Source organism: Rhinichthys klamathensis, unplaced genomic scaffold, assembly GCF_029890125.1.
Source record: "Rhinichthys klamathensis goyatoka isolate OS25496 unplaced genomic scaffold, OSU_Roscu_1.1 h1tg000421l_1, whole genome shotgun sequence".
NCBI lineage: Eukaryota > Metazoa > Chordata > Actinopteri > Cypriniformes > Leuciscidae > Rhinichthys > Rhinichthys klamathensis.
Genome location: NW_026606919.1, coordinates 303,992 through 325,000, shown reverse-complemented (window position 1 = coordinate 325,000; position 21,009 = coordinate 303,992). Strand labels below are relative to the sequence as shown.

The window sequence follows — 21,009 nt, the reverse complement described above, 5'->3', positions numbered from 1 at the left end:
CACACACACTGCAGTTGACACTTCAAAAGTGCATGTGTTTCCCATGATGCATCGGTGCATGTGTGTGTGCAGGTGCGGGTGTGTGAGCTGGAGAGGAGTGTGATGGAGGAGCGCAGCGGTTCAGACTCGCTCATGAAGAGGCTGGAGCGAGGACGAGAGCAGGTCACACACACACACACACACACACACACACACACACACACACACACACACACTGTCACACACACACACACACACACACACACACACACACACACACACACACACACACACACACTGTCACACACACACACACACACACACTGTCACACACACACACACACACACACACACACACTGTCACACTCACACACACACTCACACACTCACACACACACACACACACACACACACACACACTGTCACACACACACACACACACACACTGTCACACACACACACACACACACAATGAGAGTGTGTGTGTGTCTGGTTTTGATGTGTTTGTGTGTGTCTGTGTCTGGTTTTGATGTGAGTGTGATTGTGTGTGTGTGTGTGTGTGTGTGTGTGTGTGTGTGTGTGTGTGTGTGTGTGTGTAAATAGGTCGTGATGCTGGTCAGTGTGTGTGTGTGTGTGTGTAAATAGGTCGTGATGCTGGTCAGTGTGTAATGGACTGTGTGTTTCTGACCCTGTTAAAGCTCTTTAAAGACAAAGAGCCTCTAGTTCTCCAGTGTCTCTATTTCTGGGCTTCATTCAACCGGGTTTCACTAACTGGAGTCGGTCATTTTCATCCCAATCAGACACAGAGAACCACAGACCTGCTCAGAATAACACACACCATCATCATCATCATCATCATCATCATCATCATCATCATCATCATTATTACACTCCATGTGTGTGTGACGCAATATAAAGGTGTTTCATGCGCTAAAATGCACAGATCAATGCATCATATATAGGCCGGGAGCCAGGTCCACTGTGTTTTTTGCTACCTTTTTTCACTATTATTTCCTATTATCTTATGCCTTGGGCCATCACGAGCTGGTAACGACCACCCCCAACTCGGCCCCGTTCGGTCTCAGGGGCCAAAAACACCCTTTTTGGGAAAAGCTTTTGGCGGAATGATGTAGTTGTGAATATTAAGGTACTGCAGCTACATAAATGGTCATATAACCCTAGAATTTTGCAGATATGGAAACTAGCAGAAAAAGATTCTGGGGATTGCTGCCTTTTTGCTGTCAAATATCACCCTCAACATACCCCAAAAGACAACAAATGTCTGTCCGTCTGACAAATTATCATCAAAAGTGATAATTTTCAAGCATTTTATTATACATATCACTGCCTCAAATGTACATGAAAAACTTCCCAAGTTTATAAGCTTCAATTTAAGTCCAAGATGACCTTTCTATCTAGAGGATTCCAGCTGGTATAACCAAAGTTCTCCACTGTACCTCAAATCAGAGAAAACAACTTTCAAGCATTACCATTCCATATGGGATTAAGCATATTTTTTGCATATGAACAATATTTCTAAAAAGAGTTGAGACTTGGCTTATGTACTGCTATACTATATGAAGTGAGTAATGTTATGCCCCTAGGTGGACTGGGGTCAGGGTACAACATAGGGTACAATCACACAAAATCAATTAACCAAATGTGAGATTTATTAAAGCATAAAATAGAAAACATTTCTTTGGTTCTTAGATCTTTTTGCTGCTTATCCATGCTGTACTTAGACGATTGGTGATGTTAGAGTAGAATATAAACTCTCAATCATCATTTTCCTCCTCTTCCTCATCTTCACCTATATTCATATGGAGTTCATCAGTCATCTTCATTGGTTTCATTTTCTGCCAAGACATCAACAAGGGCTTTGGGGACGACGTCGCCCTCAAACCATAGTGGTTCTAGCTTGCCTGTCTCTGTGTTTATGTGAAACCCATGGTGGAGAGGGCTTGGGATCTCCGGGTAGTGCTCATGAGCCCTCTTCCAGAGGCATACGTGAAAGTTTACTCTCTTCATGTGCTGTAAGAGGACTCTCCTGCAAGGTGGGAAGGTTGAGAGGTCAACGGAGAGACCCTGTCGAAGCTCAAGGCTTGAGCCACACATCTTCTTGACTCGACGATTGAAACCATAGAGGCGACAGGTGAACTCTCGAACACCGCTGAGAATCTGTTCATCGAGCTCCCAAGAGTTCCCCACTTCAGCAAAGATCTGAATAAACGTTGAATTCTGATTAACAATCTTCATCGGACGGACCTTTGAATGCTGAAGTGCAGTCATGCAAGGCCAGAAGAGCTGAGATGTGTTCCTGTGAATGATCTTCAGCCAGCTGGGTGATGTTGATTAGTCTATCTCCCATGTCAAAGATGATGTTGACAGTTGATGACTTGGCATAATACAGGAGGATCAAGAAAATGTCTTTTGCTCTGACTCTAACTGTTCTGATGTGAGGCATTTTGGTTTGGATATACTGCATGTAAATGATCACCCTCACATCTGTTTGTTCATGTTTTGAACACATCTCTGGTAAAAGTTGGCCTGGCTCCCGGCCTATATAGAGCACAGTTAGAGGAGTAAGAGGTATAAGAGGAAGAAAACACATTGAACACATGATATAAGAGGACAAATGATGACTCATTGTGTGTGTGTGTGTCAGATGGAGCAGCTGAGAGCAGAACTGCTGCAGGAACGAGCTGCTCGACAGGATCTGGAGTGTGACCGAATCCGTCTGGAGCGGCAGGTGAACCATCGTTCCACACTCACAGATGAGTGAAGGCTCTCAGCATTAACATGTTAACGCATGCGATTAATTAAAAAATCCTTAACGTGCAAAAATAATTAAACACAAATAACCCATTGCGTTGTAAACATAATTTCCGTCACAAAGTTAGATGATGTAGCTTGTTATAATTAATGATTAATATTTGGATCAGTTAATAGAATTAACTTAATGTAGTAAAATTAATATTACAATCAATTAACCTGTTTTTCCTGTGAACACTCATTGTTAATTGTTTATTAATTCTAAGAAAAGTACATTTCCGGGGTATGGGAAATGTCTTTCTTACTGTACAGTACTACTCAGAGCAAGTAGTCAAAATCTGCATGATTAGGGACTTCAGTATATGAGCATGAAGCATGGACAACTTCAGGTGAACAAGACTTTATTAACTAGACTAAACACTTAAACTACTCTAACATACACATACATGCACACAGTTTACCAAGGGAAAGAGAGCTGAAGCAGAATACAGGAAAGCAAGAAGTTATAGCATTGTTTGAAATTCAGCATTCAGTGAGTTTAGGAAGCGCTGCCTGACGGGTTTGTATGAGTGTGTTTAAGATCCTGATTGTTTTGTCCTGCAGAATAAGGACCTGCGGAGCCGCGTGTCGCAGCTGGAGGGATCTCAGCGCTCCGGGACCGACGCCACCATCTCCAAACTCCAGCTCCAGGTCCACGAGCTGGAGGAGAGGCTGCTGGGAGAGGAGAAGTGAGGACACACACCACACAAATCTCACTGAGTGTGTCTGCTGCTGGTCTGATGTGTGTTTCTCTCAGAGAGAACGGAGAACTGCAGCAGCAGAACCGGAGACTGGAGCGACACGTGAAGGAGCTGACCCTACACCTGGAGGAGGAGCGGCTGGAGCTGCAGGACCAGAGAGATCAGGTGACCCTAGAGATCAGGTGGCCCCAGAGAGAGATCAGGTGACCCCAGAGATCAGGTGGCCCCAGAGAGAGATCAGGTGACCCCAGAGAGAGAGATCAGTTGACCCGAGAGAGATCAGGTGACCCCCAGAGATCAGGTGACCCCAGAGATCAGGTGGCCCCAGAGAGAGATCAGGTGACCCCAGAGAGAGATCAGGAGACCCCAGAGATCAGGTGACCCCAGAGATCAGGAGACCCCAGAGAGAGATCAGGTGACCCGAGAGAGAGATAAGGAGACCCCAGAGATCAGGAGACCCCAGAGATCAGGTGACCCCAGAGATCAGGTGGCCCCAGAGAGAGATCAGGTGACCCCAGAGATCAGGTGGCCCCAGAGAGATATCAGGTGACCTCAGAGAGAGATCAGGTGACCCCAGAGAGAGATCAGGTGGCCCCAGAGAGATATCAGATGACCCAAGAGAGAGATCAGGAGACCCCAGAGAGAGATCAGGAGACCCTAGAGAGAGATCAGGAGACCCCAGAGAGAGATCAGGTTACCCCAGAGATCAGGTGACCTGAGAGAGATCAGGTGACCCCCAGAGATCAGGTGGCCCCAGAGAGAGATCAGGAGACCCCAGAGAGAGATCAGGTTACCCCAGAGATCAGGTGACCTGAGAGAGATCAGGTGACTCCAGAGATCAGAAGACTCCAGAGAGAGATCAGGTGACCCCCAGAGATCAGGTGACCCCAGAGAGAGGTCAGGAGACCCCAGAGAGAGATCAGGTGACCCCAGAGAGAGATCAGGTGACCCCAGAGAGAGATCAGGTGACCCGAGAGAGAGATCAGGAGACCCCAGAGAGAGATCAGGTGACCCCAGAGATCAGGTGACCCCAGAGATCAGAAGACTCCAGAGAGAGATCAGGTGACCCCAGAGAGAGATCAGGTGACCCTAGAGAGAGATCAGGTGACCCCAGAGAGAGATCAGGTGACCCGAGAGAGAGATCAGGAGACTCCAGAGAGAGATCAGGTGACCCCCAGAGATCAGGTGACCCCAGAGATCAGGAGACCCCAGAGAGAGATTAGGTGACCCGAGAGAGAGATCAGGAGACCCCCAGAGATCAGGAGACCCCAGAAAGAGATCAGGTGACCCCCAGAGATCAGGAGACCCCAGAGATCAGGAGACCCCAGAGAGTGATCAGGTGACCCGAGAGAGAGATCAGGAGACCCCCAGAGATCAGGAGACCCCAGAGAGAGATCAGGAGACCCAGAGAGAGATCAGGTGACCCGAGAGAGAGATCAGGTGACCCCCAGAGATCAGGAGACCCGAGAGAGAGATCAGGTGGCCCCAGAGAGAGATCAGGAGACACCAGAGATCAGGAGACCCCAGAGAGAGATCAGGAGACCCCAGAGAGAGATCAGGAGACCCTAGAGAGAGATCAGGAGACCCCAGAGAGAGATCAGGTTACCCCAGAGATCAGGTGACCTGAGAGAGATCAGGTGACCCCCAGAGATCAGGTGGCCCCAGAGAGAGATCAGGAGACCCCAGAGAGAGATCAGGTTACCCATGAGATCAGGTGACCCCAGAGAGAGATCAGGTGGCCCCAGAGAGATATCAGATGACCCAAGAGAGAGATCAGGAGACCCCAGAGAGAGATCAGGAGACCCTAGAGAGAGATCAGGAGACCCCAGAGAGAGATCAGGTTACCCCAGAGATCAGGTGACCTGAGAGAGATCAGGTGACCCCCAGAGATCAGGTGGCCCCAGAGAGAGATCAGGAGACCCCAGAGAGAGATCAGGTTACCCCAGAGATCAGGTGACCTGAGAGAGATCAGGTGACCCCAGAGATCAGAAGACTCCAGAGAGAGATCAGGTGACCCCCAGAGATCAGGTGACCCCAGAGAGAGGTCAGGAGACCCCAGAGAGAGATCAGGTGACCCCAGAGAGAGATCAGGTGACCCCAGAGAGAGATCAGGTGACCCGAGAGAGAGATCAGGTGACCCCAGAGATCAGGAGACCCCAGAGAGAGATCAGGTGACCCCAGAGATCAGGTGACCCCAGAGATCAGAAGACTCCAGAGAGAGATCAGGTGACCCCAGAGAGGGGTCAGGAGACCCCAGAGAGAGATCAGGTGACCCTAGAGAGAGATCAGGTGACCCGAGAGAGAGATCAGGAGACTCCAGAGAGAGATCAGGTGACCCCCAGAGATCAGGTGACCCCAGAGATCAGGAGACCCCAGAGAGAGATCAGGTGACCCGAGAGAGAGATCAGGAGACCCCCAGAGATCAGGAGACCCCAGAGAGAGATCAGGTGACCCCCAGAGATCAGGAGACCCCAGAGATCAGGAGACCCCAGAGAGTGATCAGGTGACCCAAAAGAGAGATCAGGAGACCCCCAGAGATCAGGAGACCCCAGAGAGAGATCAGGAGACCCAGAGAGAGATCAGGTGACCCGAGAGAGAGATCAGGTGACCCCCAGAGATCAGGAGACCCCAGAGATCAGGAGACCCGAGAGAGAGATCAGGTGGCCCCAGAGAGAGATCAGGAGACACCAGAGATCAGGAGACCCCAGAGAGAGATCAGGAGACACCAGAGATCAGGAGACCCCAGAGAGAGATCAGGAGACCCCCAGAGATCAGGAGACCCCAGAGAGAGATGAGGAGACCCAGAGAGAGATCAGGTGACCCGAGAGAGAGATCAGGTGACCCCCAGAGATCAGGAGACCCCAGAGATCAGGAGACCCGAGAGAGAGATCAGGTGACCCCAGAGATCAGGAGACCCCAGAGAGAGATCAGGAGACACCAGAGATCAGGTGGCCCCAGAGAGAGATCAGGAGACACCAGAGATCAGGAGACCCCAGAGAGAGATCAGGAGACCCCAGAGAGAGATCAGGAGACCCCAGAGATCAGGAGACCCCAGAGAGAGATCAGGTGACCCCAGAGAGAGATCAGGTGACCCGAGAGAGAGATCAGGAGACCCCAGAGATCAGGAGACCCGAGAAAGAGATCAGGAGACCCCGGAGATCAGGAGACCCCAGAGATCAGGAGACCCCAGAGAGAGATCAGGAGACCCCAGAGATCAGGAGACCCCAGAGAGAGATCAGGTGACCCGAGAGAGAGATCAGGAGACCCCAGAGAGAGATCAGGAGACCCCAGAGAGAGATCAGGAGACCCCAGAGAGAGATCAGGAGACCCCAGAGATCAGGTGACCCAAGAGAGAGATCAGGTGACCCCAGAGAGAGATGTTTACAGCTGGCACTGCGTCTGAGAACACTGAAGCGTCACTAACACACACACACTGCACACGTGTGTTTACAGCTGGCACTGCGTCTGAGAACACTGAAGCGTCAGCTGGACGAGGCCGAGGAGGAGATGGAGAGGCTGGAGAATAGCAAGAAGAAGGTGCAGAGAGACCTGGAGGAGCAGCAGGAGCAGAACGAGCAGCTGCACACTGAGCTCTGTGGACTCAGGTGAGTCACACACACACACTTACACACACACACACACACACACTCACATTTACACACACACACTCACAGCCTCACAAGTCAAGTCGTGTCTAGGCGCGGGTACTCCATCTGATCTGGATACGGCCTGGATCCGGCTGACTACATCATGCGTTGTGGTCGTGTCTAGGTGCAGGTCCACCATCAGATCTGGATTCGGCCAGGATCCGGCTGACTACAGTAAACCTTGGAATAAACAGAGAGACTAACATTAGCGTAGATGCTATTCTTCTTATGATGTAACGAGTACATCGGGATTAATGGGAAATGTTCCCGGTTCCGGCTGACCTTTTTACTGATTTGAATAATAGGAATGTATAATGTTCTATGTGAATGCCAGGTAAAAGAGATGTGTTTTTAGTCTAGCTTTGAACTGACAGAGTGTGTCTGCTTCCCGGACAATGTTAGGAAGACTGTTCCAGAGTTTTGGTGCTAAATAGGAAAAGGATCTCCCGCCAGATGTCGATTTAGATATTCTAGGTATTATCAACTGGCCGGAGTTTTGAGATCGCAATAGACGTGAAGGACTATAATGCGTTAAGAGCTTGCTCAAGTACACACACACACACACACAAACACAAACTCACGCTTACACACTCACTCACTCTCTCACACACACACACACACACACACACACACACAAATTCACGCTTACTCACACCCTCTGTCACTCACTCACACACACACACACACACACTACACACACACACAGGCACTCACTCACACACGCACACAATGACTGACCTCTGACCTCTGTCTGCAGGCGCAACAACAGACCCACTAAACTACAGATTACAGCTGATGATGAAGATGAAGATGATGAAGATGAAAATGAGACTAAAGCAACACTAGATGCAAATTAACTGTTAATTAATCATTCAAGTGTGTCTCCTGCCACATTTCTTTTAAACTTATCGTTTAACCAGGTTAATTCATGAATTCACTCACAGTTCTCATCATTCTGTTTGATCAGAAATTACTGAACGATAAATATGGTGAATATGTTTTAATAAAGCATATTTTGATTGAGATATCACACTACCTCTCTCTCCTATCAGACGGTGCTTTACCAAGGCAGGGTCAAGGTCAGGTTCAAGGTCAGGGTGAGGGTCATGGGGCAGGGTCAGGGTGAGGGTCATGGGTCAGGGTGAGGGTCATGGGTCAAGGTCAGGGTGAGGGTCATGGGGCAGGGTCAAGGTCACGGTGAGGGTCATGGGTCAGGGTGAGGGTCATGGGTCAGGGTGAGGGTCATGGGGCAGGGTCAGGGTGAGGGTCATGGGGCAGGGTGAGGGTCATGGGGCAGGGGCAGGGTGAGGATCATGGGGCAGGGTCAGGGTGAGGGTCATGGGGCAGGGTCAGGGTGAGGGTCATGGGGCAGGGTGAGGGTCATGGGGCAGGGTGAGGGTCAGGGTGAGGGTCATGGGGCAGGGTGAGGGTCATGGGGCAGGGTGAGGGTCAGGGTGAGGGTCATGGGGCAGGGTGAGGGTCAGGGTGAGGGTCATGGGGCAGGGTCAGGGTGAGGGTCATGGGGCAGGGTCAGGGTGAGGGTCATGGGTCAGGGTGAGGGTCAGGGTGAGGGTCATGGGTCAGGGTCATGGGTCAAGGTCAGGGTGAAGGTCAGGGTCAGGTTGAGGAATAACATTCAAAGTTTTGGGGTCGGTACGATTTTTTAATGTTTCTGAAAGAGTCTCTTCTGTTCATTCATTTAATTAAAAATACAGTTAAACGGTGAAATATTATTACAATGTAAATCAGCTGTTTTCTATGTGAATATACAGTAAAGTGTAATTTATTCCTGTGATCAAAGCTGAATTTTCAGCATCATTAATCCAGTCTTCAGTGTCACATGATCCTTCAGAAATCACTCTAATATGATGATCTGATGCTCAAGAAACATTTATGATTATTATCAGTGTGGAAAACAGTTGTGCTGCTTCAGATTTCTGTGGAAACTGATACATTTTATTCTTCAGGATTCTTTGATGCATAGAAAGTTCTAAAGCACAGCATTTATTTGAAATATAATCTTTTGTAACATTATACATGTCTTTACTGTCGCTTTTGTTTCAGTTTAATGCATCTGTGAATAATAAAAGTATGAAAAAATGAAGTGATGTTTGCGGTGGATGTAGTGTTTAGCTCAGATTGAGCTGCTCTTCTATAATGAGGGGGATCAATAGATGTGTGTGTGTGTGTGTTTGGACCGTACCATCAGGGGCTTTAATGCAGCGGCGCGTCGAGTGTGTGTTCAGTCACATCAGACACACACACACACACGATCATGAAGCATCACTGCGCCATCAAACACAGCATCTTCAAAGAGTTCCTGGCCGAGTTCCTCGGGACCTTCGTGCTGGTGGTGAGTTTCTGCTCGTTCACTTCAGACAGAACTTTATTAAACAGCTTTATTCCACACAGACTGACAGAAGTATTTAACTAATCATCTATTGATATCTGATTATGTATGGTTGTTGTATGGTTTCTGATGATATTGTCCCTGTGGTGTGTGTGTGTGTGTGTGTGTGTGTGTCAGTTGTTCGGCTGCGGGTCGGTGGCCCAGACAGTGTTGAGCAGAAACACTCTCGGCGAGCCACTGACGGTCCACATCGGCTTCAGCACTGGACTCATGATGGGCGTCTACGTGTCCGGCGGCGTGTCGGGTAAAACACACACACACACAACCTCACGAACACACACCAGCTTCCACAGGTTAGATAACATCACACACACACACACACAAAAAACATTATGCTCTTCCTCAGTGTTTCTGTCTTGTTTTCCAGCACAAATATCTAAACTTTCTTAAATCAAGTTACAGATGGAACAATGACTGAAGATATTAAGTCTTGTTTTTGGAATTAAAATGAAGTGAGTTTGTGCTTAAAACAAGAACAAATATCTGCCAATGGAGTCAGAGAAATAGTAAGAATGTTTAGAGGGTTCTGCTGAAAAATACAAACACTGAGGAAGAGCCTGGTGTTTTCAGTGTATGATGTCGTGGGGTTGTTGTCATGGACACACACATGTAAGCCGGAATAACATCATCTGATCATTGGATTTCCCAGAACGGATCTATAAATCCTATTGGTCCACATGAGTTGACGGTTGTTTGGTTCTGTTTGTGTCTAGATGAATCTCTGTCAGGTGAGACGACTGTGATGTTTCTCTGTGATTGACGCATTGATTTGATCGGCCAGGCTTGAATGAACGTTCCTCTCGGCTGCTTTTGAGGTCATACAGCGCCTGGAGCGTCAGGGCACATTCATTGATCTTACTGTGTGTGTGTGTGTGCGTGTGTGTGGGTGTGAGTGAGTAAGTGTGTTTGTGTGTGTGTGTGAAAGTGAGAGTGAGTGTAACAGGAAAATTATGCATTTCGGCTGTTGTTCAGCTGAAGTCAGTTCAGTGTTGATTCAGTTTCGTTGAAAAGATCATCAATTATTAAATTAGTTCATTTAATCTATAGAGCAGTTCTGCAAAAAATGATGTCATCGTCAGCTCAGTTCAGTTCTCATACAGTCAGATCAATAATATTATTGGATATTAAGTGTCCCCAGCTATTGAAGCCAGAGGCGACAGTGACAGGATGGACAAAGAACCTTGGGAGAAACCAGGCTCAGTCGCTCAGCCCAGACAGCAACATAGTGTCGGCCCAGATCCGGCCCGCATCTGGTACATGTGGAATACACCGTCTGATCTGGATACGGCCTGGATCCAGCTAACTACAGTAAACCTGGGAATAAACAGAGAGATTAATATTAGCGTAGACGCCATTCTTCTTATGATGTAGCGAGTACATCGGGTGTTATAGGAAGTGTTCCCGGTTCCGGCTGACCTAATCTATGCAGCCTAATAATCATTTAACTGATTTGAATAATAGGAATGTATAATGTTCTATGTGTATGCTAGGTCAAAGAGATGTGTTTTTAGTCTAGATTTGATCTGACAGAGTGTGTCTGCTTCCCGGACAATGTTTGGAAGACTGTTCCAGTGTTTTGGTGCTAAATAGGAAAAGAATCTACCGCCTGCAGTCGATTTAGATATTCTAGTATCTAGTAGTTTGTTTATTAAGCGTGCAGGGCAACCACCCATAAGAGCATTACAATAATCTAGCCTTGAGGTCATGAACTAACTGTTCCGCATTTGTCATTGAGAGCATATGTCGTAATTAAGATATATTTTTAAGATGGAAAAATGCAGTTTTACACACACACACACACACACACACACACACACACACACACACACACACACACACACACACACACACACACACACACACACACACACACACAGGTTCCTAACCGACGAAGAAGACTTCACAAGCAGCCATCAAGTGTTATACAGTATTCTAGGTTATTACCTGTGGACGTTTTTGGTCTAATAATTAGAATCTCTGTTTTTTCAGAATTTAGTAGTAGGAAATTACTAGTCATCCAGTTTTTTTATATCAGCTATGCATTCCGTTAATTTTGTGAATTGGTAAGTTTCGTCAGGGCGTGAAGAAATATACAGCTGAGTATCATCAGCATAACAGTGAAAACTAATGCCATGCTTCCTAATGATATCTCCTAAGGGTAGCATGTACAGAGTGTGTGTGTGTGTGTGAGTAGCATGTACAGAGTGTGTGTGTGTGTGTAGCATGTACAGAGTGAACAGCAGCGGTCCTAGTACTGAGTCTTGTGGTACACCATACTGAACTTGTGATCGATAAGACATCTATTCATTTACTGCTAAAAACTGATATCAGTCAGATATGATTTAATAACATAATTTTCGAGTATATTTAAAAGAATGTTGTGGTCAATGGTGTCAAATGCAGCTCTAAGATCGAATAACACTAATAGAGAGATACAACCACGATCGGATGATAAGAGCAAATCATTTGTGACTCTAATGAGAGCTGTCTCAGTGCTATGGTACGGTCTAAATCCGGACTGAAAATCCTCCAGATATCATTTCTTTCTAGAAAGGAACACAGTTGTGAGGATACTGCTTTTTCTAATATCTTTGATAGAAAAGGCAGATTCGAGATCAGCCTGTAATTGACTAATTCTGTACGATCAAGTTGCGGTTTTTTAACAAGCGGTTTAATCATAGCCAGCTTAAAGGTTTTTGGTACGTATCCTAGAGACAAAGACGATCTATGACCTCTGGAAGCATCTATTTCAATATCTTAGTCGGTATAGGGTCTAGTGTGTGTGTGTGTGTGTGTGTGTAGCAGATGGACATACACTGTAGTCATCATGTCTTTCTTTTTACCATCTGTGTTATTATGGTGGATGTCAGTATTAAAGGTAAAAAACACATTTTTGTATCAAGCACTGACAAACAACACACATATTTTTTTGTAAATATGTTTAGATTTTTACTGTATTTTTACAGAATTATACTGTATTTCACAGTGTGAGCTATTATTGTTTGTTGTGTCAGGTGGTCACCTCAACCCGGCCGTGTCCCTGGCGATGGTGATCCTGGGGAAGCTGAAGATCTGGAAGTTTCCCATCTATGTGACGGCGCAGATGCTCGGGGCGTTCGTCGGGGCCGCCGCAGTGTTCGGACTGTATTACGGTGAGTTTGGGGGAATCCAGCGGTTCCCTGTGTGTTTTGGATCTGATTAATGCGTGTGTGTTTGCGTGTTCAGGGGCCGGTTGCATAAACCTCTAAGACTAGTCTTACAAATTAGACATCAAATTTGTTTCTTTTAGACTGTTCATATCTTTTTTAAATCAGTTACATAAAAACGTAGATTGGCCTAATTTGAAAGCGAAAATTAAGACTGACTGCCCCTGACTAACTCATACTGGAACTTAAGACACTGTCTTAACGTAATGGCTATGTTTATGCAACCGGCCCCAGATGCCTTCATGGAGTTCACCAGCGGGATCCTCTCGGTGACGGGGATCAACGCCACAGGACACATCTTCGCGTCATATCCGGGGAGACACCTGACCGTCCTGGGCGGATTCGTGGATCAGGTCAGTCTGAACCCAGTCCGGGTCTGAATCAACACATTCAGTGAGTGTTTGACGGCACAGACTGACCGCAGACCGAGTAAACAAGACCCCATCGATCAGCTCATCGTTTATACCCAAAAACACACCAATCCGGTTTGAACCGGTGACCTGATTCAGATCCTTCTTATTAACAAGTGTTTCGTAAACTTGTCTCCGGCTGGCGTGACTGACCTGAGCTCCATCTGTCAGGTGGTGGGAACGGGAATGCTGGTTCTCTGTATTCTGGCCATCGTGGACGGGAGGAACATCGGCGCCCCTAGAGGCGTGGAGCCGCTGGCCGTGGGCCTGATCCTGCTGGGCATCAGTGTGTCGATGGGCCTGAACTGCGGATACCCCCTGAACCCCGCGCGAGACCTCGGCCCGAGACTCTTCACTGCAGTGGCCGGGTGGGGGATGGAGGTGTTCAGGTGCGTAACTGCACACACACTTCTGAATGACTTTACACACACTGGTTACACACACTGGTTACACACACTGGTTACACAGACTGGTTACACAGACTGGTTACACACACTGGTTACACACACTGGTTACACTGACTGATTACACACACTGGTTAAACAGAGTTGTTACACACGCTGGTTACATACACTGGTTACACAGACTGGTTACACACACTGGTTACACTGACTGATTACACACACTGGTTAAACAGAGTTGTTACACACGCTGGTTACACTGATTGGTTACACACACTGGTTACAAAGACTGGTTACACAGATTGGTTACACACACTGGTTACACAGACTGGTTACACACACTGGTTACACACACTGGTTAAACAGAGTTGTTACACACGCTGGTTACACAGATTGGTTACACACACTGGTTACAAAGACTGGTTACACAGATTGGTTACACACACTGGTTACACAGACTGGTTACACACACTGGTTACACACAATGGATTTACACACACACACACACACTGGTTACACAGACTTGTTACACAGACTTGTTACACAGACTTGTTACACACACTGGTTACACACACTGGTTACCCACACTGGTTACACACACTGGTTACACACAATGGATTTACACACACACACACACACACACACTGGTTACACAGACTGGTTACACAGACTGGTTACACAGACTGGTTACACAGACTTGTTACATACACTAGTTACACACACTGGTTACACAGACTGGTTACACACACTGGTTACACAGACTTGTTACATACACTGGTTACACACACTGGTTACACACACTGGTTACACACACTGGTTACACTGACTGATTACACACACTGGTTAAACAGAGTTGTTACACACGCTGGTTACACAGATTGGTTACACACACTGGTTACAAAGACTGGTTACACAGATTGGTTACACACACTGGTTACACAGACTGGTTACACACACTGGTTACACACAATGGATTTACACACACACACACACACACACACACACACACACACACACACACACACTGGTTACACAGACTGGTTACACAGACTGGTTACACAGACTTGTTACACAGACTTGTTACACACACTGGTTACACACACTGGTTACCCACACTGGTTACACACACTGGTTACACACAATGGATTTACACACACACACACACACACACACACACACACACACACACACACACACACACACACACACACACTGGTTACACAGACTGGTTACACAGACTGGTTACACAGACTTGTTACACAGACTGGTTACACAGACTTGTTACATACACTGGTTACACACACTGGTTACACACACTGGTTACACACACTGGTTACACTGACTGATTACACACACTGGTTAAACAGACTTGTTACACACGCTGGTTACACAGATTGGTTACAAAGACTGGTTACAAAGACTGGTTACACAGACTGGTTACACACACTGGTTACACACACTGGTTACACACAATTGATTTACACACACACACACACACACACACACACTGGTTACACAGACTGGTTACACAGACTGGTTACACTGACTGGTTACACACACTGGTTACACACACTGGTTACACACGCTGGTTACACAGATTGGTTACACACACTGGTTACAAAGACTGGTTACACAGACTGGTTACACACACTGGTTACACACACTGGTTACACACAATGGTTACACAGACTGATCAGTTTGTAGCAGTAAATGAAGAGATGTCTTATCGATCACAAGTTCAGTATGGCGTACCACAAGGCTCAGTACTAGGACCGCTGCTGTTCACTCTGTACATGCTACACACACACACTCACTCTGTACATGCTACACACACACACACACACACACACACACACTCCAGATCTGATGAAGAACCTGTGCCTGGATGCGACGACACCGCAGTCCTGAAGTGTCACTGGTCTCTCCCTGTGAAGGCCTCCTCCTTCTCCTCTGTACAGATAATCGCTGTCGGGATAGTTCCGGTTCGCGTGGCTACGCCGAAGCGATAACAAATGATGTATTTTTATGCATTTTTCAACCTTGGAACCTGTTTCATGGTTTGCGTTCTCGAGCCGCCAGGCACTGCTTTGTACGGATGAGCGGCCGGATCGCATTAAGGGTTTTCTGTTAGAGCGGTGTCGTGTTAGCGGCCCCTAAGTTAATCACTAATGATCTTTACAACGGAAGTGAATCAATCAAAACTAACTTTATCTGGACAATAACTTTATTCTAGAGCTGCTGTAAAGCCTAAACACTCTCTGTTACTGTAATCTCCTGTTATCACTGTAAAGCTGCTGTGAAACTCTAGATTGTTAAAGCGCTGTATAAATGAAGATGACTTGACTTGACTGGTTACACACACTGGTTACACACGCTGGTTACACACGCTGGTTACACACACTGGTTACACACACTGGTTACACACACTGGTTACACACACTGGTTACACACACTGGTTACACACACTGGTTACACACGCTGGTTACACACACTGGTTACACTGACTGGTTACACACACTGGTTACACACGCTGGTTACACACGCTGGTTACACACGCTGGTTACACACGCTGGTTACACTGACTGGTTACACACGCTGGTTACACACACTGGTTACACACGCTGGTTACACACGCTGGTTACACACGCTGGTTACACACGCTGGTTACATTGACTGGTTACACACGCTGGTTACACACGCTGGTTACACACGCTGGTTACATACACTGGTTACACACGCTGGTTACACACGCTGGTTACACACACTGGTTACACACGCTGGTTACACACGCTGGTTACACACGCTGGTTACACACACTGGTTACACACACTGGTTACACACACTGGTTACACTGACTGGTTACACACGCTGGTTACACACGCTGGTTACACACGCTGGTTACACTGACTGGTTACACACGCTGGTTACACACGCTGGTTACACACACTGGTTACACACGCTGGTTACACACGCTGGTTACACACACTGGTTACACACGCTGGTTACACACGCTGGTTACACACGCTGGTTACACACACTGGTTACACACACTGGTTACACACACTGGTTACACTGACTGGTTACACACGCTGGTTACACACGCTGGTTACACACGCTGGTTACACTGACTGGTTACACACGCTGGTTACACACGCTGGTTACACACGCTGGTTACACTGACTGGTTACACACGCTGGTTACACACGCTGGTTACACACGCTGGTTACACACGCTGGTTACACTGACTGGTTACACACGCTGGTTACACACGCTGGTTACACACGCTGGTTACAGACGCTGGTTACACACGCTGGTTACACACGCTGGTTACACACGCTGGTTACACACGCTGGTTACACACACTGGTTACACACACTGGTTACACACGCTGGTTACACACACTGGTTACACACACTGGTTACACACGCTGGTTACACACGCTGGTTACACACACTGGTTACACACGCTGGTTACACACACTGGTTACACACGCTGGTTACACACACTGGTTACACACACTGGTTACACACACTGGTTACACACGCTGGTTACACACGCTGGTTACACACACTGGTTAATGCTGCTCAGAGGTTTACATCAGCGTCTGGAGCTTTACATGTTAGAGTTAGACATGTTGAGTTTCAGTCACAGCGTCAGTGTTTGTTCTTATCATGTGCTGGAGTTAATGAGCTCTAACGGTCTAATTAATGTACACACACACACACACACACTTGCACACTCTCACTCACACACACACACACACACACACACTTGCACACTCTCTCACACACACACACAAATCTTGATTGGTCAGTAGGCTTGCCGCTATAGTCGTGTTCATTAGCATCACCGGTTACATCTCCGGCCTCATCATCGTTTTGATTTGTTATAGTAATAAAAATAATTGAGTTGAGTTAGAGAACAGACACTACAGTTAAAAACTGACCGTGTCTGCTTAATTCAGCGTGAGCCGAACGATAGTCGCAGCCGGAGTCAGATCTCACCTCACTATATTCACTGACTGACGATGGCGGAAGATTTGGTTTCAGAGCGAAATGGAAAAGCACATATTTAAAGGGGTCATATAATGCCATTTTTGTACAAGCTAATATGATTCTTTAGGGTCTAAATTAAAAGTTTGTAATATACTTTAATTAAAAATTCTCATTAGTATTGTAAGAAAACATCATACATAGAAAACATGCCGTAATGTACCCTGAGTGTAAACCTCAGACTCATTCATTGTGAAGCGTGCAGCTAGCGATTTGCAAAGATTAATATATTAATATAAAGTTTAATAAAACGTTACACTCACTTCAGTTCTTCTAGAGGTTCAGCAGGAACACGAATAGCTGGTACCGATTCTTTATTCAGGAGCAGCAGCTTAGCAAAACCAGCTTTATACTGACCCTCGTTTATAAAGCAGTCTGGTGAGAAATGATTCACGCAAACATGAGAGCATTGACGTTGCTCGTGGGGAATATTCCCTTCGAAAACAAACTCAGCCACTGCGTCTTCAGCGGTTCGGATTTAGGAACATTAAAATGACTGTGTTCGTTATTACACCCAAGAACAGAACACCACAATCGCTTAGAGCCATTCTGCTCATAGACAGTGCTCCAGCATATCAACAATGACCGCGCCGGTCCGCGCTGACTATGATTGACAGCTCTCACGAGCGAGGGCGGGTCTGTGTTGAAACGCTCCTGTCAATCAACACTCGTGGGAGGGGCTTCCGAGCATGTGACGTCACACGGTCGAACGGCTCGATTTGAGGCAGGGGAAAACATATAAGGAGATTAAAACAAAACCACTGGATGGATTTTTATCATTATATGATGGTTGTGTACAGGCACTGCCAACACACATTTCAGTACAATCAACTTGTAAAAGTGCATGTGCCATTATATGACCCCTTTAAGCGAGTTGTTCAGTGCACTGTTTTGTTGTGTTTTTCATTCAGAATAATAATGAACCCACCATTCAAGCAATTGCTGCCCCCAGCGCTATTTCAAAAGCGAAAGTAAAATGCACACAGGCATTCATAACGGTGTGTGTCTATGGCAGAGCGAGTGTGTGTGTGTGTGTGTGTGTGTGTGTGTGTGTGTGTGTGTGTGTTCTCAACTTCCATGGGGATTCACTGAAAACGCTCGCTCTGCTCCGCACCGTTATGAATACCTGTGTGCATTTTACTTTCGCTTTTGAATTAGCTATTTAAATGTGAGGTGCAAAAGAGGGGAAAACTCCAACGCCCGGTACACCAGTATTACCAGTGCTGTCACGTGTCGAATAACTCCCTCAGTCACAGCCCTATTGATCAGTTCATTACATAATAACACATGCACTCAAGAGCTTTAGATGTGACTGGATGCAGAATCACATTATCTCACACACACACACACACACACACACACACACACACACACACACACACACACACACACACACACACACACACACACACACACACACACACACACACACACACACACACACACACACACACACACACACACACATTTGTTTGACTATATTACTAGGTTTATCTCATAGAATCCTATTGAATCTATTTATTATTGAGTCTAACCCTCACAGAAACCCGTGCAAAACACTAGGCTTAAATGGAAACATGATTTATAACCCTTTTTAACCAGTGAGGATACGTCAAATGTAGTTCTGATGGTTGATGAAATGAATGAGCGCTGCTTATCTGTGAGTGTAAAAATGCTGCAGAATCACATGTGATATATTGTGATGGTTGTGTGTGTGTGTGTGTGTGTGTGTGCAGCACTGCAGATAACTGGTGGTGGATCCCTGTTGCCGGGCCGATGGTGGGGGGGGTCGTCGGCGCTGTGATCTACTTTCTGTTGATCGAGCTTCATCACCCCAAACACACTGACAAACCTCTCGAAGAACCCGAGGAAGAGGAGGATGAGGAGGAAGACGAGGACAGCAGCCTGAAGGACAAATACGAGATGATCAACATGAGCTAGAACACAATAAAGCTGGTCATTTTCATACTGTTTTCGTGAGTAAACTCCACCAGCAGACGTTCATCCGCCGGTTAAAATAGTTCCACTTCATTCAGACTCTGTACAGCTCTAATAATGATCTGGTTTTTAACAGCATACAAGCGTCACGTCTGTACACTGAAAAACATGATGCTCTTCCTCAGTGTTTCTGTCTTTATTTTCCCATGGAAAATTCTTACATCAAGACACATTTACTGGAATAGTAAAATGACTGAAGATATTAAGTCTTGCTTTCTGAATGAAAATGAAGTGAGTTTGTGCTTAAAACAAGAACTAATATCTGCCAATGGAGTCAGAAAAATCACCTGGTTTTCCCGTTGAATTAAGTTTATTTTTCTGACTCCATTGACAGATATTAGTTCTTGTTTTAAGCACAAACTCACTTCATTTTAATTCAGAAAGCAAGACTTAATATCTGCAGTCATTTTACTTATCCAGTAATTAAATCTTGATTTGAAAAGATACTTGAGCTGGAAAACAAGACAGAAACACTGAGGTATTGTTGTTGTTGCGGTATAACGTTGCCCCATAATCCTCCACTGTACAGAATGTGTGATTTTATGTTGCTATTGATGATAATATTGTACTGAATCCACAATAATAATTTAAATGGCTTTTTAAACTCTTGAAAATGACAGATGCACCGAAACTAAATCTGTCCAGATCAGCAAACACAAGCATCAGACTGTCACAAACATCCCGATGAACACGCGAGTAAAAGTGCACAAGTTTTCCACTAGATCACGATTGTTGAGTTTTCATGCTAAAGTTGTATTCCACCTTATTGTCATTCATATACTTTCTACATTATTTATGTTTATGATTGATTATTGTTCATGTGTTTGTAGATCAGGCTTCTTGGTTTTGAAAGTCTTGGTAAAAAGTAGATGAAGATCTTTTGTAATGAAATCCTACGACATGGACTGTGTATTTGTGTTTTGCTGAAATAAAGAAGAAAGGTGTAGAGCACACGGGTCCGCGTTTGTGTGTCTGTGAACGACCGATGAAGACCTCAGCACCTTCACTTCCGTTTCTTATTCTAGTCTATCAATATATTTTACTTTCTTTTTCAGTTAACACATGCAAGTTACTTGACAATTCTGTATAATGTTCTTTAAATTAAACATACCTATTCCCTGTTGGTGTATCTCACAGAAGGCCCGCCTCCGCCTGGAGCCGTGGCCAATCACAGCGCCCCAGTGCCAGTCCTTCACCAACTCTAGAACGAACTATTAAAAACCAAGTCTGAAACTATTTCATGGTTTTAGTTCATTCTGAAGCAATGAATGATAGTTGCAGTTTAGTTTTAGTTCTTATGTTACTTTTTAACATTCCATTTGTAATGTGTAGTTTAATTTTTCTTCTTTTCTTGAGTTCATGGTTTCAGTTTTGGTTGGGGTTGGAGTTAACTT

General features: G+C 45.9%; 3 protein-coding genes across 14 annotated transcripts in view; 2 read left to right on the top strand and 1 right to left on the bottom strand.

The window, feature by feature from the left end:
- The window catches only part of LOC130070842 (cingulin-like protein 1), a 13,228-nt gene extending 5,011 nt beyond the window's left edge, over nt 1-8,217 (top strand). For both annotated transcript variants that reach the window (XM_056235395.1, XM_056235394.1), the window contains 6 exons: nt 73-162; nt 2,645-2,728; nt 3,355-3,479; nt 3,548-3,656; nt 6,945-7,096; nt 7,896-8,217. In XM_056235395.1, coding sequence (XP_056091370.1) covers nt 73-162; nt 2,645-2,728; nt 3,355-3,479; nt 3,548-3,656; nt 6,945-7,096; nt 7,896-7,995 — 660 coding nt within the window. In that variant the 3' untranslated portion in view covers nt 7,996-8,217. The remainder of the gene's footprint in view (nt 1-72; nt 163-2,644; nt 2,729-3,354; nt 3,480-3,547; nt 3,657-6,944; nt 7,097-7,895) is intronic.
- Nucleotides 8,218-9,071: 854 nt separating this feature from the next.
- aqp9a (aquaporin 9a) lies at nt 9,072-19,605 on the top strand. The gene is made up of 6 exons (XM_056235396.1): nt 9,072-9,491; nt 9,666-9,792; nt 12,563-12,700; nt 12,989-13,107; nt 13,336-13,553; nt 19,354-19,605. Exons 1-6 carry the CDS (start codon nt 9,414-9,416, stop codon nt 19,556-19,558), a joined length of 885 nt encoding a protein of 294 aa, XP_056091371.1. The 5' UTR covers nt 9,072-9,413; the 3' UTR covers nt 19,559-19,605.
- nrcamb (neuronal cell adhesion molecule b) overlaps nt 18,630-21,009 on the bottom strand; it is a 264,169-nt gene continuing 261,789 nt past the window's right edge. For 7 of the 11 annotated variants that reach the window (XM_056235384.1, XM_056235378.1, XM_056235381.1 and 4 more), the window contains one exon: nt 18,631-18,649. The gene's annotated coding sequence lies outside the window, so the exon portion shown is untranslated. Of the gene's footprint in view, nt 18,650-21,009 lie in introns of all 11 variants that reach the window. The other 4 variants (XM_056235385.1, XM_056235386.1, XM_056235388.1 and 1 more) reach the window with 1 other exon arrangement.